We start from the raw sequence: 24,448 nt of genomic DNA on the forward strand, positions 1-24,448 counted from the left end.
ATAGCAATGAACACATAAGCATTAAACAATAGATTGATTGCACTGCTGCTTTGCAAGCTAACAAATGGCGTCCATCTTTGACCAATATGAAGCAACAATGTCCCGGGGGCGTTCTAACGTTCCACCAGCCCGCCAGTCAAGTACATCTTCCAGTCATGCCCCTATCTCCAGTGGCTTCATCAATGCAGCCGTGGAAGATACCACTCCGATATTCAGCAAAAGCAAGGTGAGAGAAATTTTCAATGAAATATTGATGATATTAGCAGTGGGCTATACTGGGGTGATTTTGACTTTTTTCAAGTAACACAACAGAACTAGAGTTTAAAAGGTGCCTATGGACATACCTAGGAACGTGCAAAAAAAATTTTTTGATTTCGTTCAAATTCCGGATGGAGTCCGGACTTTATGTGAAAAATACAAAATGGCCGCCATACAAATTGACAAATCTGCAATAAATCTGCTTCCAGTCAAGCTTTTGAGCTGATTTTGGTGTCAAAAGAAGCAGAAAATTGAGCCTGTTACTTTAAAAGAGCAGCAAAACGCCCAGCATGCTTGGATGTTCTCTAAAACTTTGAAACTATTATATTTTGGTCAATATTTTTCATAATTTTTTCACGTTTATTGGTGCAACTTGAGATTACTGGTTGCATCCAAAAATAATAATGACAATTTCAACACTATATACACATATCTTGTTACCGGTATATGAAATTCACATAAAAATGTCATGAAATACACTAGATATTTGAGAAACATTTATACACTTTGATAACGACACAATGGTCGTCACACCTTGGAACACCTATTCCGTCTCTACTGTGACAGGGATGATTTGAACAGGATTTACATCTTGAATGTCATCTCTTTTTGGTCTCTTCCACATGGTATTGTTCTTATCATTAACCCGCTGGTAGTGGTCACATTCTACAGTGCCATCATTGTTTAAATGGCAGACCCTTGCTAAAAACCACTGACGTTGAATGTTTTCTCAGTCCTACACCACAGCCACATTCGTTCCTATAGGGCAGTGGTTCTTAACCTTTTTTCTATCAAGCCCCCCTTCAATAATGGTCATGAGCCTCGCGCCCCCCTAGACTTTAAATAAGTATCATACCAAAAAAATTGCATTTTTGTCTGTTTATTGTACACATCAGTACGATACTTGACACTGCTTCTTAGCAACTAGATTTTTGATGCGAGGTTTAACTCCAAAGAATGAACAACGTAAGTCTCCTTCAACTCTCAACCTGTTTCTGTACTTGATCTTGATAGCAACGAGAGCAGAAAATGCAGCTTCACAGAGACACGTGGATCCAAACATTGTTAGAATTCGAAAAGCCCGAGTTGCGATAAGAGGGTAAACAGGAAGGTAATTGGCCCAGAACGTCTCAAGTTCCAGTTCTTTGAAGTCTTCTTTAGCTGTGAAGTTGAACTTCATCTCAAGAAACTCCTCTTGTCCTTTTTCGAAAATATCAACTACTTCGCATTGAAACGGGTTTCTGATGAACTTCCAGGCTTCACGCTTTTCATCCAGATCTGGAAAGTATTTGATGAACTCCGCTTTCAATTCATTAAGGTGGATTTCTATTTGTTTCTTCAACTCAGACTCAAAGTTACCATCTTTGAGAGCAGAATCCAAGTTACTGAAGCTCGTTGGATTTCCTTGTTCAATTCGACTCTTCCAGAGGTCAAGTTTAGCTATAAAAGTTCAAACGATGTCATGATGCTTAATGATGTTGATGTTTTTCCCTTGAAGCTAAAGGTTGAGAGTATTCAATGCTTCGCAGATAAATACAGATAAAGAAATAAAACATAGTAACTTTAGCGGGTTTAGCATACTTTATTTCACACAAAATAAAACATAATTAAATAAAATAAACTCAAACGTTTTCGACACGTACGTGTGTCCTCATCAGGAATTAAATCTGCAATACATAAAATGAAAAATCGTAAGATAAATTTGACTATGCACTGTAACTGTAACGACACTCTGGACTGAAAGCACAAACTGAACAAATGATACGATATTTCAAATTCGAATGTTCAAATGTTCTGTATAAATTTAGTTGTTTGCGTGACGCGAACCAGACATACATTGGTATGTCAACCAGACATTTGTTGACAAGGGCCGGGGAGCACTTAAACCCAAACCTAACAACTAAAAGTGCAATTAAAGAGCACATCGCCTCTTGTGAAACGTGCACTGACAATGTCTCGATCGACCAATTTAAAATCATCTCTCGAGGCAGATCTGATTTTCAGACTAAGATCATGGAAGCCTTAAGAATCAAACGTAACAATCCATCTCTCAACCGGCAGTTATTCGCCTGTGGCTCATCGCTCCTTTTGTGTGTGTTCTAATTGTTTTGTCCAATGCCTGTAGTCTACACCTCACGTAATCTGTTTTCCACCGCATAATTTACTCGCAATCATTCTCGTATCATTTGTTCAGTTTGTGCTTTCAGTCCAGAGTGTCGTTACAGTTACAGTGCATAGTCAAATTTATCTTACGATTTTTCATTTTATGTATTGCAGATTTAATTCCTGATGAGGACACACGTACGTGTCGAAAACGTTTGAGTTTATTTTATTTAATTATGTTATATTTTGTGTGAAATAAAGTATGCTAAACCCGCTAAAGTTACTATGTTTTATTTCTCTATGGTTCAACAAAGCAAACTCTCTACCAAAGCTTTATAAATACAGATAAATACAATAAAATACAAAATATGACAAACAGCATAGGTCCTAGGACATTAAAGTAATTAAAAAAAATTAAAATTGTTGTAGAGCTCGCGCCCCCCCGAGAGAGGCTTCACGCCCCCCTGGGGGGGCGCGCCCCCCCGGTTAAGAACCACTGCTATAGGGTATTCTTTATGGAGTTCAGGAATTGCTGCTGCAATACACATTTTGACTGGTTGATCTGTGTCACCAGAGGAAGTTGCAGCAGTAGAGGTTAAGATGGCATATACCTCATCTTCTGTTGGGAAGATGGTCCCAACATCCTCATCCTCAGTTCCAAGAATGACAGCTAGGTTCAGCAGCATGGTATCTACATTCAAGCTGTTTACTTTGTAGAGGCTGGGATTTGCCTGGCTGTCGCGTGGATGAATCATCCGTTGGTACTGAATCTCCATCCGGAGGATTTTTTTCAGCGTGGATGGTGATGCTGTTGGAAGAGCTCGGAGCTCTTCTACTTTTGTAATTGGCCCTCCATGTACCTTACATTGATCCACCAGGTGGTTGAGGAAATCTCCCTCCCTCCTGCTCTTTTTCATGCGTTCCTTCAGTTTAGTTTTCATCAATTCTTTCTGTGTCTCTGTCCATGCAATCTCCATTTCATCTAACTTTTTCATCACTTTGCGGGATGCAAGCTCACTGTTAATTGGTGCATCTTTAGCAAACATAAGATCATCTCTTATTCGTTTTGCTTTGAAGTATCTATTTGAATGTGCTGCTGACAGTCCTGCAAGGTTTCCGAATCGGGCTAAGTATATTTCTGCAAGCAAGTTCTCTGTGGGGAGGTTTACCCTCATTTCTTCAGTTAGTGCATGGATTCTTGTACTCCTCTCACTATTCTCTGTCTCGTCTTCCCAATACTCTCTTCCGCATTGCATCTTGAGGCCAAGCGCACTCTGCTTGGCCATAGCAGTAATTAAGTAGTAGTCGAGGTCTGTTGTGGGGCTGTGTGATTCAGCATTCACATGCTTCCAGGGAACGTGGAACTCAGACAGGGTTTCAAGATTAGCCCTCTCAAGATCATTATGTAGTTTAGGAAGGATCCTGACGAGGTCGGATTGTTGGCAACGCTCTAAACCAGACAATATAAATTTCTCGGCCATGTAATAAGAAAGCAAAAACTGGAGCATCTCTCTTTAACTGGTAAAATTTTTGGAAAGCGGGCACCTGGCAGACAAAGACAAACACATCTGGGACAATTTAACGACAAAACAGAAACAATCATCCATGCAACATATAATAAGAACATTTGGTCTAATTATTCATATGAGGCCGTCGATGCCTGGTTCAGGCAAGGCAATTGAAAAAGAAGAAGATTGTCACCTTGTGACAGAAGTGAGACAATGCTTTTAGTGATGCCACAATGAACTCATTCTCCAGGTAAAGGAAACAGGCTCTGACAAGGAGGTTATTCTTGCTAGTTCTGGATAGCAGCTTCTTGAAATGGAGAACACAATCAACCAACGCACCAGCAGTGTGACCCAATCTTGTGAATCTGCAGTCTTTATAGAGCGAGAAGGATTAGTGAGTACCACTCTCCTCCAACACCAGGCTAAACTCGTCTGCCATGGAAGTAGTCTTGCCATCACCACCCCTAGCCACAAGCTTCACTAGAGCCGGGACTACAACTGAGGCGACAATTGACTTGCCTACTCGAAGGTATGACTTCAGTCTCGGCTCTCGTTTTTTTTGAAGAATTTGACATGCAATTTCTAATAACTCAAATCTAAAAGTCTGAAATGAAGTAAAATGTGAAAATTTTTGAAGAATTTGACAGAAAACAAGCTGAAAAAAACTTCAAAAGGCACCTTTTTCCCCTTGTTTTGTAGTTCCCATACACACTAAGTGTTTATTGTTCTTTTACACTGACAGGCTCAACTTTCTGCTTCTTTTGACACCAAAATCAGCCCATAAGCTTGACAGGAAGCAGATTTATTGCAGATTTGTCAATTTGTATGGCGGCCATTTTGTATTTTTCACATAAAGTCCGGACTCCATCCGGAATTTGCACGAAATCAAAAAATTTTTTTGCACATTCCTAGGTATGTCCATAGGCACCTTTTAAACTCTAGTTCTGTTGTTTTTGAAAAATCACCCCAGTATAGCCCACTGCTAATGATATTATAACTAATGACTGTTTGCAATGTATTGCACATTCCTACTAACTTTGGTATTGCAGTTATTCAAATTTTTATGTCTCAATATGTAAGCTCAACTAAAAATGAAATCACTCTTTATTCACATACTGTGCAAAGTTTCTCGGAATTGTATGTGATGGTTTTGCTGTCACGTCAATAAGTGCCTGGATTATTGTATTGGTAAAAAGTTACTTTGAAACGACAGTCACAGTTTTGTGAACACTTTCATTCACAGATAAGCTTCAAGCCGGAAGAACCAATCACCCACTTGGCAATATGTAACAACACACTTTGCATGATTCTATCTCGGCGAATTCTGCTTCGAATAAACCTCTTGCTTCCGGATGACGTTGAACAGGTTTCTATGCCATTCACACTTACGTCAAGTTGCAGTGCTGCAATGTAATTTTTCTTAACCAATGCAATTGCGTTTGTTGAGTTCAATGGCTGTTTACTGAATCGCACATTTCACATAACTTGGATTTTCAAGTATGTTGTGATTAGTAGTTTTCTGTCAAACAATCATGATCCAGAAAAACCATGACTCACAATGTCTTTAACGTTGGTGGTTTGTATCATCCCTGGGAGTGATTACATTTTTTAAAAGCCTGATTGAACGAATACGGTGAAACTTGGCAACCAGTTCAACTAGAATTTATTACCAGACAACTACTGCACCGTTCGTTGCCGTTGACAAGTTTGACTCGTCTATTCTGATAACGGTAACGGCATGCTCAAATAGCTGGGCTTTGTCTACTTGTCATGTATGATCTAGGTTTTAGGAGAGAAGCAGGCATAGATGAGTGTTGCTTGGCTTTTTTATTTAATTTATAAAAATATGTTTAATTATTGTATGAAAACAGTTGTCAAAAACATCATTTCTTTCCACAGATAGAAGTCACCAAAGGAAGCGAACGGGTATACAAAATATTCTTTGATCCGACCGGTCGATTTCTTCTGATTACGCTCACCAGTGAAGAAACGTTATTTCTGTCCACAAATTCGAAGAAACATAAAATTTTAAATAAATTTAAAGGTGACATAGTAATAGAGATTTTGCCATCAAATCATTTCAAATGTCGTATAGTTGTCAAAATATGATGAAAAAAGCAAACAGTACCTGATACTGTTATACAATCAAATTTCACAAACGTACTGAAAGATTTGAAGAAAAAAAGGGGATTCACCTACAAACATCTATCGGATTGGCCCATGATGCAAGAGAAGGATCCACAAAAGATACAAACTGATTTATATTCTTGTTTATACAGCAAAAAAAATAAAAAAGGCAATATAACGCAAGAGAACAACTGCACGCCTAATTCTTTCTAAACTTAAAGTCATGTAGTTTTCACTTTGTGAAGAGCTACATGTGCTTGAGAGATTGCTGACACATCTTTTTTTTCACTTGTTGTACAGAGAAAATATTGCGTGTTAGTTTTATTTGAGTACTGTACCTTTCTATACTTTGTTTGACCTTGCTTGCGTGTTACTGTAAAAGTGTAAATGATGGGGATCTTATGGTCAGATCACAATGACCCGAAAGTAGATGACTTGCAGTTTTCTAAAAGGAACCCAGTTGCAAATTTGAATTACCGGTACCGTAACCAGGGCTATCTGGATGTGTGGCCTGATTTGTAAAATTTGCAGATTTTGACTACAGCTACTTTTTGACTGAAATTTGCAAAGATTTTTTTTTTACTTTTTTCTGGCTCGTAATGGTATGAAAGCTTTTTGTTGTCTTGGAAAAGTAGTAAAAAATGAACAAAATAAGTTAACAAAACGTTCAATCAGACTGTTAGTAAGTAGCTAATAGTCTGGCTGAAATTTTCTGAATCAAATTGTCTTTGTTTTTCAAAGCATGGTGGCCGATGAGGTTACAACCCAATTTGTCACCTGGGAAGACAGTAAAAAAATACGTTAGAAAATAATTTTTAAAAAGTTTCGTTCATACTGTTACCAAAAGCCAAAAGTTGGCAAAATCTGGAAAAATTTTCAAAATGTTAACAAATAAGGCCATATCTTCAGGGCCTGCTATTATTCGGTGAGTCCGATTCGGTGAGTTCCTAACCCTTAACCCTAAAACGGCAATGATAATTAGGCTACGGTACCCAATAATTTAAAAAAAAAATTAAAAAATCACCGAATAGGGAATCGGACTCACCGACTTGGACTCACCGAAACGGGCCATTGCGATATCTTCAGGTAGCCATGCGTAGCTAACTGTGGTTTTGACACATATTTTGTGATGCAAAATCTCAAAGAAAGTCTTCATGTTTTCTAAGCACCTTGACTGGACCTCAGTTAAATTGTTCAATATGTGGTGCATTGAATTCTGCTATTAACGTCAATTGGTTTATAGGTCACAAAATTGAAAGCGTGGCCTGGTGTAGGAATGCGGTTGGTAATAAAACTGGTGCGGTCCTGGTGGGTACAAGCCGGGGATTAATCATGGAGTGCTGCATTGAGACCGGTGAAGAAACAAGATTTTTCGGCGGAAGTGTCGACCAATACTTCCATCAAGTCTTTGAGTTGCCCAAAGGGGAAAGCAAAGGTTGGTGTTAATATACGTGGTGTTCAATTATATATTTGGCAAACTAAGAAATATTACTTCACAATGTAGATATTAACGACCTGTTTCAGCCTGATGCTGCGAGTTCGCTGTGGCGACAGCGGTTTGCACTAGCTTTCGGAACACAGTGCTCAGGTCATGTGCTATATGTCATGTGCTAGCCATAGCACGTGACGAGAGAACTGTGTTCCGAAAGCTAGTGCAAGCCGCTGTTGCCACAGCGAACTCGCAGCATCAGGCTGAAACAGGTCGTTAGTATCTACATTGTGAAGTAAGCAACGATCATGCTGCTCGAAGCGAAACTCAATCTATTGCATAACAATTATTGCTTATACGACTTTTTTATTGTGTTTACTGTGGAGTGCAATAAAAACAAAGTATGAATCTAATCAAAATAATATCTTATTTTATGTGCTCCTGTAAATATCGATATCTTTGAAAACCAGATGGTTTTATTCTGCGATTAATTATATTTTGTTAAACCACAGATGGACAAAACAAAGTAACTTTAACGAGTTTAACAATGTACTACACACAAAAAATATAACATAATTAAAATAAAATATACTCTAACATTTTGGACAAGTACTTGTGTCCTCATCGGGAGTTACAAATCTGCAACATATTATACATGAAATGAAAATTATTAAAGATGCACTATAACTGCAACGACACTCCGAACTGACAAGCACGAACTCAACATGTGATTCAAGAATGATAACGACTTACGAGTAAATAACATGAAGTGTTAAGTACAAGCATGTGACAACAATTAGAACACACAGAGAAGGAAAGACAAGCCACCGGCAAATAATTTCCTGTTGAGAAACGGATTATTACGTTTGATTCTTAGGGCTCCCATGATCTTGATCTGTTTCTCGGCAGCCGATTTGTAGGAATGGCTAGCGTGGAAGCTACACCGTTATGGTTGGCGAATCGCAGCTGCTCGCTGTACTAGTGAGTGCTCAGCCTTGTGCTGATAGCCGGGAAGAACGCCCCTTTCTTCACAATGTCCTCTGCCCTGGCGCCTGCTGGTTTTGTTGGCTCTTTCTTTGTTTCCACAAAGATAAGAGTTAAACTGACTGGTAAAGCGGTTGTCGAATAAATTTGTGGCAGAATACGGTGCGATACTGATGAGCCCAGCCTCATGGGCGAAACACGTGTCTATCGCTGTCAATTCTTGCTACAAATCGGCTGCCGAGAAACATATTGTTGATTGGATGGTCTGAATGGCTAGCGTGGATGCTACACCGTTATGGTTGGCGAATCGCAGCTGCTCACTGTACTAGTGAGTGCTCAGCCTTGTGCTGATAGCCGGGAAGAACGCCCCTTTCTTCACAATGATCTTGATCTGTTATTCAAATCTGCCTCAAGAGATGTTTTTGAATAGAACCGTAATTAACATCATGTTCGAAATTTGCGTTTGCACTTTTTTGCCCACGCAATTTATATTTTGTACAATTAGGCTACTTCAGCATTTACCTATATACTCGGCAATTGCCGACGCCAAAAAGGCTGTGTGATTAATTTCTGATACCTTATTCACCAAAACAAAGGTTTTTGATCGGTAATTTTTGCACATGCTCAACAAAATCACAAAAGATTTTCTGTTTTAGTAACATACTCACACCGTTACTCGTGATCACTTGATCCTCTGCAGCCAAGAGTCCTATTTTACCACACATCACCGGGACTGCGCTTTATTTGCAAATAAGCACCCAGTCATTAATTTTGCTAGGTTGTGATCAAAGTCGACATACGACATTTGTATTTGAGCTAGCCTTCTGTTGTAGATTCATCCTTATTTGATCGTGGAAATGCAATTTCAAACGTAGTGAGTTGGTTCAACCTCAATTTGTTTTATTCCAGGCTGTGCTATATTAGGACTTGAATATTTCTCTTCTACAACAACGCGAGATAACCAAAAGAATGGCTATTGTATTTTTGCCATTACATCAAGCAAATTATACCAATTTAGTGGGGTTCTAAATAACACAGAGGACCCGCCAATTTTTAAAGTAAGTACCACACTTCCCATGCTACTATAATGTCGTATTTTTACGTGTTTTTTTGTTTATGCTGTGCAAGTTCATTACAGCTTTGTGGAGTATTCAATGTTGTTGTACTTACAATATCTATGTACTTTCCATGGTTTACGGTTAGTTTTGTTGTCAATATACTGCGCAATATAATGTAGATCCACTTGTATTATTTTCATATCGTATTTGCATGATCATGACTATTTTTTAATGCAGCCTTTCTTTGCATTTTATAAAAATGTTCATCCGCGCTTTATTGATCTTCCTGGAGACGTTGACAACAGCCAACTTACGTTTCTTTATGATCTGAAAAGTCAAACAGGTACAGTTTAATTTAGGCCACAGCATATCAGAACAGTTCCTTGCAAACTTGGCAATTTAGTTTGTTGTTGCGCTGTTTTTACGGGTCTGCTACTATTCGGTGAGTCCGATTCGGTGAGTCCGATTCGGTGAGAGCCTTTTTCGGTGAGAGCCCTATTCGGTGATTTTTTTGAATTTTTTTTTGAAAATTACCGTAGCCTAATTAAAACCAGGGTTGTTGGTATTCTACCCGACCCAAAAAAACCCGGGTGGGTTTTTTTAATAAAACCCACTTAAAAAAACCCAAAAAAACCCATAAAAAAACCCAGAGCATCATATTTGTCCAGTTTTTATTGGAAAATTAAAAAAATTTACAAAAACACAACAAGGCACTTACAACAAACTTTAAATTAGGACTTAAGGATGTGATTGTGAAGTAATTTCCAAGAATAAACTGAAAACGTAGTGGATATTGCACAGTACACAAAAATCAAGTAATGTCACTTTGTGTATACTACACTAAAACTCATTTATGCAAGAAGGCCTTATAGTTAAATTGGTGAAAGTACTACTCTACTGTAGTCTGTATATATGATGTGAAATGCAATTTAGGAGGCTATTTACCAATTACAGATTCTGGATTCTAACGCATGGCTGTTTCAGAGCATTTGCCTAATTGGCCACGCAATCACTCAATTGCTCATCCATTACTATATATAATATATATATATTTATAAATGATAAAAAATATTTAAACATGATGGCATAAATGCTCCTTGCCTTCAAATCTAAACAAATGATGCAATAATGTGATTTCTACCACAGTAGCATCAACTTGGTATAGAAATCAGTGGATGATGCAACATCCAACTTGATCTTGAAACTAATGGATGATGCAACATTCAAGCAACAACAGCCCTAGTGCATTATTTTATTGAGTTATGCAAGCATGTACTGTGAGTGATAGGCACTTCACTCGTAAAAAGTAGTTTTGAGGTGAAATAAGCATGAATCTACTTTTTTGCATCTTTTTTAAAAAAACCCAATAAAACCCAAAAAAAAACGGGTTTTTTAAAAAAAACCCGGGCGGGTTGGGCTTTTTTAAAAAAACCCGGGTTTTTCTCAACCCTGATTAAAACCCCCTAACCTCAAACCCAAAAACCAAAAACCCAAAAACCCAAACCCCCAAAAAACCTCAAAACTCCCAAAAAACCCAAAACCCCCAAAAAAAACCCAAAACCTCCAAAAAAAAACCCAAAACCCCCAAAAACCCAAACCCCAAAAACCCAAACCCCCAAAAACCCCAACCCCCAAAAACCCAAACCCCCGAAAACCCTAACCCCAAAAACCCCCAACCCCCAAAAACCCCCCAAACCCCAAAAACCCCTAACCCCTATAACGGCAATGATAATTAGGCTACGGCGCGCAATAATTTAAAAAAAAACTCACCAAATAGGGCTCTCACCGAAAAAGGCTCTCACCGAATAGGGAACTCACCGAATCGGGCCATTCCGGTTTTTACACGGTGCGTGGTGGTGTAAATTTAGTTCTGTTCTTCATCGAGTTCGGTTATTTACTTGGTTTTGATTAGTTGAGGTTGGTTTTAGTTGCTTTTATGCAGCAAATTTAACAATTTTTGCTCTGAGTTTTAACGTCAAAATATTCAATGCATGTGAGGTGGTGAATAGTTGCTCTTTCTATTTTTTGCCATTTCTTTTAAACATATCAGCCCTTTCATAAACACCTTTCTAATTTTAGTCCAAACTAGATCAGGACTTTAGTTCATGCATGGCCACCTGGAGATGCGGCCTGATTTGTCGCATTTTGCAGATTTTGATTACAGCTACTGCTAGTGTTTGACTGACATTTTCTGAGATTACTTTGCTTTTTACTGTCTACTAATGATATAAAAGCTTTTTGTTGCCTTGGGGAAGCAATAGAAAATGAGAAAAAGTAAGTTGAAAAACGCTGAATCAGACTGTTATTGAAAAATTAACAGTCTGACTAAAATCTTCGAAATCAAATTTTCTTTGCTTTTCAACATCTGAGGACGTTAAAACCTACTGTGTCATCTGGGGAATACAGTAAAGAAAGCGTAATAGTATAATTTTTAGAAAAATTTATTTAAACATTTGCCCAAAGTTTGAAAAATCTGAAAATTTCTGCAAAATGTTACAAATCAGGCCGTATCTTTACGTAGCCATGGTTCATGTAACCGAAACTGTTATTTTTGGGATTGGAACACGAATTGGGTTGGATGACCATTGAGCAATACATTTAAAAACTAAAAACTTGTAAAACCAAGTAACATTTCAGAATTTAGCTTGTTTCTTTTTGAACTTAAGCCGCATCATTAAATAACCTTGTCACATTGTTGTCCCAGCACAAATCCCCACCCAACTAGCTTGGCTTGCCGCGCCAGGAATATATATCGGAAATGTGACCCCTTTCTCCTCATCAAAAGAATCGTCTTCACAGCAGCGCTCTCTTATAACAAACGCCAAACTTCTTGCCTATCCTGAGACAAGTGAGTGGATTTGTGTCATCTTCATGCTCTTGACTAATTTTCAGGGCCACTCAATAAGTTTACAACAACACTTTGAAGCAATCTTACTCACTTTGAAGCAATCTTTCTGCACATATTTAACATGTTTAGTTATCAGGTTGATTGTATTTATGTTGAGATAGTTCCCCATTGTTAGACTGGTAAATTGAATATTTTAAATATAATACAGGAAAGAAGTGAAGAGTTAATTTTATGATGTTCAAAAGATATGCTGCCACGGCCATACTCAGCGTGGGCCCACGTATCTAACCAGTTGACGGATTCACCGCAACTATCCACTTGTCTTGTATTCAATGTTTTTTTCTTGTCTGTAGTCAAGCTTGATCTCGATCTCAAGTTATTCCAGTCAGAAAATGATTTTTTTACATTGATACTGTACAACGTTTGCAACCAATGCATCAATGTGAAAAAAAGACTGATTTTCCTCCCGGTATAGCCTAGCTATCTTGGGTTTGAATACTTTTTTTATTTTCTCAAGCGAAACCACGACTCAGATGTTTTAAATTTTTATGGCTGTGCTTTGACACTGACCGATTTTATAACGAATTTGTTGCTTAGCAGAGCCGGATGACTCCAACCCATTTGCAGAACCGGAGGACACTCAAACCGTGCTCAACATCGTCCTCACGGAGTTCCATGTGCTCCTGGTCTATGGTGACAGAGTGAGGATCATCTGTGCTCTCAACGAGCAACTCATTTGTGAAGATGTTTATACCTCCAGGTGATGTTGAGATACTTTGTTTTAACATCTTTGATACAGTGGCTTGTGATATAAAAATAGTCACCCAGCTGGATTTCTAACGATCTTGGGATAGAGTTTTCTTGTACTCATAAATCTTATTGCTGATCAAATTCGGGTGTGGCACGAAAATCAGGTTAAATTGTCATGACATGTTTGCGAAACTGATCTTTTAGTAGATTCTCTCGACCTTGATACTGCGCTCGGTCGTTATTTTGCTTATTGTTTTCACAGATATGGCCAGTTGAAAGGTTTAATCAAAGACCCCATGAAAGGAACTATTTGGTCTTTCACTGAACGAGCTGTTTTCAAGTACAAGGTGAGATAAGCATGATAGTCAATATGCGAAGGTTCTCTTTTGTCTGAGCTTATCTCTGCTGCGTGGTATAGAGCAGCGTTCTTTCCCCAGGGTTCATGGAGCACCCGAAGGTGCACCACAACAACCACAGGGGTGCATTGCAGACTGCGGTTCATCAAAAAATTATAGCTATGCATGGGAATTACAAGGCTTGCTAGCAATTACAGTGCTTGTATGTCTACTATGGGGCGTATGAACTGAAGTCATTGAATGTTTGACCAAAGGCCGAGGTACCGTATAAGCGGCTTATGTTGTTCATGAAATAGCAGCATCAGTCTGTCTTCAGTTCTGAAGTGTGCACAAAAAGACAAAGAGGTTTAAGAGCATTGGTGTATAGAATCTGTGCAATAGTTTAGGAATTTAGTGATTTTCTTAAGTAATTTCCACTGGCGCAACACCTGACTGCTGATGTCAGTATTTTAGTCCTTCCTGTGACCGCGAATGTTTTGCCTGCTTTGTTTATTACAACACAATGTCTTAATCAGTGGATTGCGAGTTTTGTTTTCAAAATACTTGAAATCTAATCTATCACTATCTCCTGCTAGAAACGAGGCAGTGTGTATTGCAAGGAAATTCTGTTTGCATGAGAATTGACAATGCAAGTTTGTTTTTTTTTTATCAAGAAGTAAATCAGGGCCTCGTTACTGAAATTTGCGATCTTGACTAGTTTCGCATCAGTTGCAATACCGTGTTTGTTCACATGCAAGAACAAACAAACGTAAATGCCTCCGTTCGTCCGTCGTAATGTAGGCTACAGGGTTGGTTAAAGTTTAACTCTTTGTTCATGACATGTTCGACATAAACGTCTTTGTGAAATTTGTAATTAATTCGTGTTCAACCTTCCCAGCCCTCAAAAGTTGCTCCGGAGGTAACATATTGACCGGAATCAGGATGTTCCGGCTGGGAAATTGAAACCAACCGGCGCTTCCGGTTGAAGTAATGATCTGCTTGATGAAATCAATGTTTCACAACCTACTGAGAAGTTGTTGATACTCCACTTGATCCAGTGACCAAGCAACGAGGCACTAATCACTAGGCTACCCAAGCACTCTCAGACAGGACGCTTTATCGCAACGCTTATGGTTCATTGGAAGAACTGATTTAGCGGTTCGATTCGAGTTTGACAACGTTTGGCTGGTTGATCACAGTTCACAAATTGCTACGATTGGTCAAAAAACAGCATCACGATTGTGAAAGGATATCTCTAATCGCTTGCAGCTTTACAATCAGTAGAAACAAGCAAACTGTGTGATTTTTATGGAAAAAGTGGGCAAGCTTGTACAATGTACATTATACACAACTCCATGACTGGAACCATTATCACCTCCGGGCCGGTTCTGTCTAGAACCGGAGTTGGTTTCAACACTAATTTTTACATAGTTCTAACGTCGCCAGGCGTTGCAATAACGTTAACATGTCAACCTTTTCTGAATAAGATTTATTTCCCAGGTGGTTAAAGAAGCTCGGGACGTGTGGCAGATGTTTCTTGACATGGAAAAGTTCGACTTGGCAACGGAATATTGTCGAGACAACCCCGCCAACTTGGACAAGGTGTGTCTGAAGTGGTCCCAGTAAATGCTAATTAAGTTTGTGCGCAAAGTCTTATCGCCGATTTCTAAATAAACCAAATTGTTTACGTAGCGCCTGCGGCAATAAGTCGACCACATGACTAGTTGACTACTGCACTTTCAATCATCAAATCAGTTCTTTTTTTTTTATCAAAAATCGATATTTTTTTTCATTATAAATGATTGCTTACACATATCGTATGTGGTGTAAAGGCATGTTTTTGCAGGCCAACACACCAGTATGAATTTCCAATTTTTCTCTTTTCATTGAACGTCTGAATAGACCCGATGCACTTTGCCTTGTGACATTTTATTGCAAAAGTTGCATGAGATTTAGAACATTTTTGTTTTTCTGTTGATTGTATCTGCAAGTCTTAGATAAACTCGAGATGATTTTGCTGGCAAGACGAGATACTTTACATCGTTTGCAAAATGTCACAATAAAGTAGCTCATACTTCACAGAAGTTCGAATTATAATTTGTGTTCTGTAGTCCTGTCAACTTTGATCTAAGTAGCATTCAAGTAATACGTCGTCTCGTAAGCGATTTTTGCATGTCATGTATTGAAGCACACCATGATTGGCTCTTTACTTTGTCGTATCCGAGCTTGTGCTTCAGGATTTAGCTAAAGTTGAGGCAGCCAAAAGCCAAGTCAGCCAATCTTCGTGGCCACCTTCAAACATAACATTAAGCATCTTTTCAACGCACAACTACAGTACATGGTCTCGGCGGGCATCAAACTGGCTGATTGGGGTGTTTGCTTCATCCCAGCTAATAAAACCCGTTCTTTTCACTTTAAATCCACGTTTTGCATAAATAATGAGTTTTACTAACTGGGTTTACAATCCATCGCAGGTTCGTACTAGACAGGCGGAACATGCGTTCGACCACGGACTGTACAAGGAAAGCGCCTTGTACTACGCTAACACTCAAAACTCGTTTGAGGACATCGCTCTCAAGTTCATCCGTGCCCGTGAAGAAGTTGCTCTTAGAACGTTTCTACAGAAGAAGCTCGTCAATTTAAGGGTCTGTTCAATGTTAACTTATTATGTTGCAATGAAGGGAATTTTGTGCTTCATATGCTTCAGCATTATATGGTTTTTGGTACTTACTACTTTGTAGTGAAATGTATTGCCATACGGAAGAATTGTTGGATATGCTAGAGATGAGAGAGACCATAGACCAACTGGCAAGGGCAAATGGAGTAAGATGGTATGGACATGTGATAAGGAGGGAGGAAGGAAGTTTTCTTAGAAAGGCACTAGATCTAAAGGTGGATGGGAAGAGGAAACGCGGTCGTCCAAGAAGAACGTGGAAACAACAAGTGAAGGATGAATTTAAAAAAGTCGGACTGAAGGAGGAAGATGCAAGGGACAGGGTGAAATGGAGAAAAGGGATTAAAACAATTGCTGCGCGGAAACAATCGGCCACCCCCACTAGTGGGGAACAAACCGACGATGGATTATGATGATGATGATGATACGTTGCCCGACCTGGCCGTGATTGGAAGCAAAGGAAAGATTGGGATTATTGATAGCAACTTTATTTTTTTCTATTTAACGCAGCACTAGACCACACGCTACAGTAGCACTTGGTTTTGTTTCAGAATTCGCTACTAATTGGTGTACAATGTTGTGCTGCTCAACCGTTCAACACCACGTGCTTTTAAGTTATATGTCGCTGAACCTGCATCAGCAGTTCAAAACCTCTTTAAGTAGGCGAAACTTTCCTTCGTTCCGAATAAACATTTACCTTTTTGTCTTACACAGTCCACTGAAACCGTTCAAATGACGATGCTATCCACGTGGCTGATCGAGCTTCATTTGAACCAACTCGGAAAGTTACGCGAAAATGAACAGGACAAGGAGGCGGTGAAACAGTGCAGAGAAAACTTGAGAAGATTACTTGCCAACGTTAGTATTATAACAAAACAGCATGCAGCATGGAATATGTGCACAAGCCAACCACGTCAGCTTCAGTGAAGCGTTAATTAATTTCTAAATTTTAATTCACACATTAAAGCTTTTGGCTGTGTTCAAATAGAATCCTATAAAGCGCAGTATCGTCAATAAAAATCGGGATTTTTTCCTGAAGCTGATCTGGTTTGCACCTCCGAGTGGACTGCTCACTCGCGTCAGGTTGAAGGTACAAAGGGATTTGTTGGATCACATCAAATATTGTGTTGTTTTTTTTTTCTACTATCAAGTATCCAATTGATTTTGTTCTTTCCCTTGCGCGAGCGAGATTGTCTGGCAGTAACGAGAAACAATAAAAAGCCACTCACACAAAATAGGTTCCATTTTTACATCTTGTCAACGTCTAGTGATGTAACTTCTGTTATTTGAATATTGTTTGGTTAGTCGACCGCTGTTTTGGCGACTACGTATCGTGGCTGTATTTTTTATAAGGTGATTTTGTAATGTTGGAATATATGTAGTATCCGACCATCGTAGCCTGCAGACTGACTATTCTTGTGCCTGCAAACGTTGAATCAATGTTTAAAAGGACTGTCTTTTTGGCTAGGACGTGACGTTATATTTTGAAACTTTCTTGTCTCTGCAGAGCAAACTTAAGAAGAGTTACCAGGAAAATAGCTCGACCATCTACGAGCTTTTGATCAGCCATGGGGACATTGAGGATTACGTGTTCTTTGCAGTGCTGATGCAGGTGAGTCACCGAGTAACTGGAAATCACTTTGGATGAGAATTTCAACATGCTTGTTGAGCACTACTTCTGTGACATCGTCACAAACAGAGAATTGGCAAACAAATGGGGCACCACATCTGGTAAATTATAGTATTTGCATCACAAGTGGGACCTATTTTAGCTATGCTCGTCCTCTCGGGAACCAGGCCAGGATTTAGGGGGGGTGCAGGTGCCCCGGGGCCCCCGACTTTTGAAGGGGCCCCCTACGTGGAAAAAATGTGATTTTGTGTTGTTTTTCCTTTCAGCCTTTGAAGTTTCTGCAAAATGCTGTGCAGTGCTGGATTAATGCTACTGTAGACCTAGAGGTGGTCTTTCACGCCGTAGGCGCGAAAAAAATTTTTGCACGGCCCCCCATCAGCTAAATCCGGCCCTGTTGGGAACAATCGTGATTTTATCCCTAGAGAAAGAACTTAAACTGTATTTTTACAATGATGCATTAAATGGCATGTCCTGCATTGGCTTTACAAAAAGGATATAAGTTTTTATAACTGCAATGCGATGTGACATGCGTGTAATCTACAGTTGGTTAGCAAGAGCTTTTTGTGTTGGACATTACATGAAGTTATGCTCTCACATAGATAGTTAGATACGGTCCCCAAGTTAAGTTTGAGCTTCACTTTCCTGTTTGTTCCTCCACTGATGAAATCTTCCTCAGGATTACGAGAGAGTGGTGAATCACCACATCCAGAATGAAGATTTCGTAGCGGCACTGGAGGCGCTCCGGAAGCAAAACAGCATCTCACTTTACTACAAATTTTCTCCGGTCCTGATGCAAGTAAGCAAGTTTTATTAAAGACTCTTCTGTAAAGGATTCCTACGGCTTAGAAGCGATTATCACCACAGTTGCGGCATTTTTATAATATTTATTTTGTCAACTTAATATAATATTACTGAAAGTACACTAGTTGTTTTTCTTGCTTAAAATAGCTATTTCACTCAAAGCAATATCACCGTTGTACGCAGCATATACCAAAGAAGACTGTCGACGCGTGGATTCACACTGGTAGGCGCTTGGACCCTCGGCATCTCATTCCCTCTTTAATCAATTGTACGCAGGTGGGCTTGTCTCCACTATAAATCTTGCTTCGATGGTAGCTTTAAAGTTTGGCATTGTTGGGCTGAAAACTTGTTCACTCAATAGGTTTTTCTCTATTATTTCCATTCGTAATTCTATTTTTTCAAATTACGATATCGATGTAAGTGCATATCTGGCCTATCTTCGTAGCCTTGATTTTATATTGTACCAACGTTTAGCTAGTCACATTATTATCATTTAAATACTTCTGTTCTTCTTGACGTAAGAGTTAGCATTACGCCTAGAATGTTAAGCAGTGTCCAAGTTAATATGTCTTCTGATTGATGTTTAGTGATTAACATGTTAACGATTGTAATCCATACCACCAAACTGGCTTGGTATGCATACCACCACCACCTGATACAGTACAAACCTTTACAGAACACCTTGTTGTTGGATTCACCGAGTGAACCACAGATATGCGGCGAAAGATATTACTTTGCTGATTTAGCATATTATTTGATTTCTCTATTGTTAATTTATAAATCTTATTGTCTGCGTTCCTTTTTAATGCTCCACTTGCCACAGTTTGCCTGCATTCCTTTCGGAATTGTATTTATATCCCATTCATGTCGCCTTATTTAGCTCGTACGTGTGCTCTCGGTTACCACAGTAGCCTGCATTGTTCTACTTCACTTATTTACAGTTCAGTTCATCGAAAAGGTTTGCTGTTTGGCTTGTATCGTTTAAAGTTGCAACTTAAATAAATTTTATGTTTCTTTATATTTCGTTACAGTAAAAGCACAACTGTTGCTTTACCTTTTAAACCAAAGACAGAGTGTTTTTGACGTTATATTTTTATCATCAGACATGCGGCAGCCAACAAGGCCAGTGGATGGAGGCTTTGAGATACCTTGAATACTGCACTGGTGAACTGAACTGCACCGATCCAGCCATCCACAACTACATGTTGTCGCTTTATGTAAAACATAAACCCACTTCCATACTCAGGTTGGTACTACTACATCAAGAGGCTGTTTAAATGTTACGTGACTCGCATTTGGCTAATGGCGAAGAATATTTATAGGTAAAAGGAACCAGAAAAAAAACAAATTAAGATAATTTTGACCCGGTCACCCACCACAACCCATTACCAAATGTAATCGAAGGTGATCCGCGCAGGTATCTCAAGGAACAAGGAGACGATCCTGTCGAAATCCAGTATGACGTCGAGTACGCCTTGAGGTTATGCCTGGACGACGCCTACCAAGATAGCAAGTCAGTGCTACACAGAGCGTGTGTCATGATCTATAGCGTCATGGGTCTTTGTGAAGAGGCTGTCGCAATGGCTTTGAAGGTGAGTGGTGTGGGAGCATTCATCATAAGTTTTTGTGAGTTGAATCGTGCCAGTTTGCTGTTGAATGTTTCCATGACTGAATACACAATTCAAAGCAGTTTCTTACTGAAGTATAAGCTAGCTTAAAACCGTCCACTGTTAAGTTCTTGGTTTCAGTTCTAGATTTCATGAGTCAACATCTTTGTTCCAGGTGGACGTTGAACTCGCGAAATCTGTAGCGGACCAGAGGAAACTGGAAGACGACGTAGAATTGAAGAAAAAGCTGTGGCTAATGATTGCCAAACACGTCGTTCAGGAAGACAAGGATATAGAGAGAGCCATGAAGTTCCTCCACGAATCGGGAGATTTGCTGAAGATTGAAGACATTCTTCCATTTTTTCCAGACTTTGTGACAATTGATCACTTCAAGAACGCTCTCTGTGAATCACTCAAGGAATACAACAAACACATCGATGAATTGAAGGCAAGTTTGACACATTCTATGCCATAACTCTTGGAACAAAGATTATCTTGTCAACATAAAATCGCAATGCTATTGCTCAAGATTACTCTTCCTTGTTGTGACGTCACTAAGGGTTATTGTTACCGCAGGAAGAAATGAATGACGCAACGTCCAGTGCCCACTCCATTCGTGCAAACATCCAAGATACCAAGTTAGTACAGTATCTCCAAAATCTGATCAAAGTTATACTATGATTACGAGCATATCAGAGTCAAGCTGCGGTGTTTTGCCAGTGCAGAACTGAACCATTCTGTAACCTTACTAGTGCTTCCACGACATAATTGCTCCGACTGCCAGTATTATAGGCGTTGGGAATATTCTGATTACACGTGAGCAGCTTCCAAAGAATGGCGAGCTCCACTGCTCTGGAGTAACCCGTCAATCTGCATGAACTTGTGCAGCTATTGCTTTTATTCTTGAAATAAAATGTTTACTCTCAGAAATCGCCACCTAGTTGTCGGCGAAACGGAACGCTGTTCTTCCTGCGGGCGCCAGCTACTGACAAGAGGATTTTACTTGTTCCCATGTGAGCATGCCTTCCATAGCGACTGCTTGTGGAACGAAGTGCGTCCAATGCTAATTGATGCGAAACGAGTTGCCGCAGACCGGCTACATCAGGTTAGTACTGGTTTACATTTTAGCTGGTAAAATATTATGGACACCATTTACTTGAACAGGTGAGAAAGTACGCCACGTTTGAACATCATCTTTTATGCGCTACCAATTACAGTAGAATTCGCCTATAACGGCTTCGTTTATAACGTCAATTCGCCTATTACGTCACATTTCGTCTGGTCCCGGCAGAATTCCTATCTTTTACGTACATTGTAGTTCGGCTACAACAGCATCGCCTATAACGTCAATTCGCATGTAACAGCACCCTTTATTGGTCCCCAGACGTCTTTTGTTCGTTTATTACGTCACACGTCACTTCACCACGAACGGTCAGTCTTTTAATCCAGTTAGCGCTGCTGCTTGCAAAATGTTTTCCCTTTGTTTTGCTACGTCGTTCGCAGCAGGGACTTTAATTAACTGAATTAACTTTTTTCCCGCGTGAAAAACTATCACGTGTAAAAAGCAGCTCTGCAGCTGGCCTTTAAACAACTCAAAGCAACAGTTGTACGTGCAGTACTGTATAAACTAGAAGCCGCAGTGTTACACAGTAGCCTACTACTGTATGTAACGAGCTGTATTGCGCAAATTTCCTGTACCTTTCGCTGTAAGTTATTTTTTTTAAACAGTTTCTTTGTTTACTGTATTTTCTGTGTGACTTTTGTCGGTTTGGTGGTACACAGTAAACCTGATTTGATTAAAGAAAGAGGTGTATAATCCAAAGACAGTTTTGGAATAGTTTGCGGTAGTTCGTCTATAACGTCAATTCGGCTATAACGTCAGTTTTTGCAATCCCCTAGAGGTGCCGTTATAGGCGAATTCTACTGTAGTTGCCAGATTTTTCTTAGCTGGGGAAACAAAGATTTCATAGACATATGACGAATCATACCATACATCGATTGTATTTATCTTAAAATACGACTAATATGCACCATATATTGTAAGCGTCAGCCATGACTAACTTCTTCAGTGAACTAACAATGATCACAAGGAAAAACAATTGACCACGCGACATTAAAATCACAAAACAGTGACACGTCAAAATCAAGAAAATTTTCAAAACGGATTTCACCCTTTGATTTTGATGTCGGTGGCGAAATGTAAATGCAGATTACTATATATTATTCCTCATTGCAATATCGCAGGAACTGATGGCGCTCAACCAATCATCGACGTCCACGTCAGACGAGGAGATGAAACAACGAAGCATGAGGCGCCAGAGACTAGTTTTGGAGCTCGATGAAACGATAGCGACCGAATGCGCCCTGTGTGGGGATATCGCGGTTAGGGCCGTCGATGCCCCGTTCGTCGACGAGGAAGACACTGATGAGCGAAGCTGGTTATGATTCATAAAGACATACTGTATTTATCACTGTTCGCCCATAATAATCACGTCCAATACATTCCTTTCAGAAGAGTGACGTTCGTTAGCTTCCGGAATTGGAGTTGATCGGTTCCCAGGGGTTGTACACATCAGTTGCCGCATATGAGTATTTTGGGTTGTGGGATAAGGCAATGTAGTCGATTTCTAGTTGGAAGGGGCCTTCAATTCCGTCGTTGATCAGAAAACGGAAATTTTCTATCTGGAAAACATTAAAAAACAGCGCATGGGCATCAACAGCCAAAGACTTTTTACCTTCTACTAAAACAAAATTCATGCATATTTGGTTGTTCGTTTAAGTTCAGTGGAGAAAAAATAAGACCGACAGTAAATTGGTTTTGTTTTGGTTAATTTTGTGTCAAGAGTGCAAAACAGATGAATAAACACGCCGCAACTGATTTAAAAAGCAAAATAAATTTACTTAAATATCAAAAAAAATAAAGGGGTGTAGCCTACCAGCAAACCTCTAAACTGATATTTTTTTATTCACTTGTTGATTTATGCATGACAGTAACCTCTCAAGTAGGCTACATGCAAATTGAAATTTACATGACTTTTGACTGTTTTTTTTTTATTTACTTACTTTGTTTTGATCCATTTGTCTTTGCTTCAATATAAATCCTGCATGTCCTTCTCGACGGGCAAAGAATTTCATGTAAGGAATCTAAAATATAAAAGCCAAGGAGGAGTTTAAGTTCCCATCGAGAAATCTTTGACATTGTAAAGAATCAGAAGGCGAACAATATTGGAGAAGTGATGAGTTTGCCATTGTGCACACGCACGGCTGTTTACAAAGAGAACATTCATTTCTAATATATTGTGAGTTGCTTCGAGAAAACACACATCAAGTGAAATGACAACTTCAGGTATCGGTTGAAGTCAAAGCTCGCTTGAAAATATTTCACTTAACTATGACGTTGCTCGTCGTCGTCATGAACAGCAAATAGAGCATAACCCAGACAGCAAAATCCTTCTTTTTTACATTGATTTAACGTCTGTAGACGTTGAATTAATGTAGAAATGAAGGATTTTGGTGTCTGGAAATTTGCACTATGAAGGTGACACTGTAAAAACTTTATACTAACCCTGTATCATTATTAACTTGAACATTTTGGTATTGCACTATCTTGCACAAATCAGATAAAGTTTAACGCTCGAAATAACGAACAACAAAATTACTTCACCAATCCCTTAGCGTTCAAATATACTTTCAGGACTTAACTGTACAAGTGGTGAAATATAAACATTTCTCCAAGAATTTATAAAGGTGTGCCACAACAAACAAGCGTGATAAGCACTGATCAAGGCTGCATCAGTTGAAGCAGATAATTAATTTTCGCTGCATAGGCCTAATACGCACACAATCGGGAAAGAATACGAATTCCTTCGCCTCGGCTAGCCGGTCGTTTTCTTGCACAAAAAAGTCATCCAGACTGCATTCAAAACCTATTCAGATCGAAAAGCTTGCCTCAATTTCTTGCCATAACGGCCCTCCTCTCGTGTAGATTGGATAAAAGAATGACACTCGTTCGTTAAAGCCTCCATCGCACACCATTTCAAAGTTGTACCGTCTACCATCGCCTCGGATGCGCATCTTGATGCAGTTGAATTTGTCCAAGCTCATGTATTCTTTTCGATCAAGGATTGTCTATCAAGCATAAACTCATTGTACGATCACAGCCAAAGCAGCTGAGATTGCAATTTATTCATTATCAAAATCACAGAGTCATCTAAATAAGAAAAGAAAAAAAATTAAAAATGGCGGCTTGATATTAATTCACAAGCACGTTTTTAGACTTTCGTTGTCACGAAAGACAGACTAGCCTACATTACCATATTTTTACTTCAAGATTCAA

At 39.2% G+C, this 24,448-nt stretch overlaps 2 protein-coding genes across 3 annotated transcripts in view; one reads left to right on the top strand and one right to left on the bottom strand.

Annotated features, from left to right (window-relative positions):
• LOC145781377 (vacuolar protein sorting-associated protein 18 homolog) lies at positions 1-22,628 on the top strand. Of its 2 annotated transcripts, none has more exons than XM_082593164.1 (21): positions 1-226; positions 5,113-5,235; positions 5,769-5,913; positions 7,240-7,431; positions 9,319-9,467; positions 9,705-9,810; positions 12,172-12,315; positions 12,913-13,075; positions 13,328-13,412; positions 14,901-15,002; positions 15,875-16,045; positions 16,789-16,932; positions 17,582-17,686; positions 18,381-18,500; positions 18,689-18,781; positions 19,609-19,751; positions 19,923-20,097; positions 20,288-20,564; positions 20,693-20,750; positions 21,040-21,217; positions 22,357-22,628. In XM_082593164.1, the coding sequence occupies exons 1-21, from the start codon at positions 65-67 to the stop codon at positions 22,555-22,557; spliced, it is 3,036 nt and encodes a 1,011-aa protein (XP_082449290.1). In that variant the 5' UTR covers positions 1-64; the 3' UTR covers positions 22,558-22,628. The 2 variants fall into 2 exon arrangements, with proteins under 2 accessions (XP_082449290.1, XP_082449291.1); XM_082593165.1 differs by having other exon boundaries at positions 12,916-13,075.
• The window catches only part of LOC145781379 (complex I intermediate-associated protein 30, mitochondrial-like), a 3,983-nt gene continuing 1,632 nt past the window's right edge, over positions 22,098-24,448 (bottom strand). Inside the window, exons 2-4 of the mRNA XM_082593171.1 lie at positions 24,061-24,240; positions 23,176-23,256; positions 22,098-22,794 (exon numbers count right to left, since the gene is read on the bottom strand). Coding sequence (XP_082449297.1) covers positions 22,639-22,794; positions 23,176-23,256; positions 24,061-24,240 — 417 coding nt within the window. The 3' untranslated portion in view covers positions 22,098-22,638. The remainder of the gene's footprint in view (positions 22,795-23,175; positions 23,257-24,060; positions 24,241-24,448) is intronic.

The sequence above is a fragment of the Aplidium turbinatum genome, chromosome 12 (genome assembly GCF_918807975.1).
Source record: "Aplidium turbinatum chromosome 12, kaAplTurb1.1, whole genome shotgun sequence".
In the NCBI taxonomy this organism is placed as follows: Eukaryota; Metazoa; Chordata; class Ascidiacea; order Aplousobranchia; family Polyclinidae; genus Aplidium; species Aplidium turbinatum.

What these genes read in the sequence shown, in the direction of transcription:
- LOC145781377 (XM_082593164.1), top strand. Translation starts at nt 65, where the DNA reads ATGGCGTCCATCTTTGACCAATATGAAGCAACAATGTCCCGGGGGCGT. An exon ending in TTCCGGATGACGTTGAACAG is followed by an intron (nt 5,236 to 5,768) that starts GTTTCTATGCCA and finishes TTCTTTCCACAG; the next exon opens with ATAGAAGTCACCAAAGGAAG. An exon ending in CTTTAATCAATTGTACGCAG is followed by an intron (nt 18,782 to 19,608) that starts GTGGGCTTGTCT and finishes TTTTATCATCAG; the next exon opens with ACATGCGGCAGCCAACAAGG.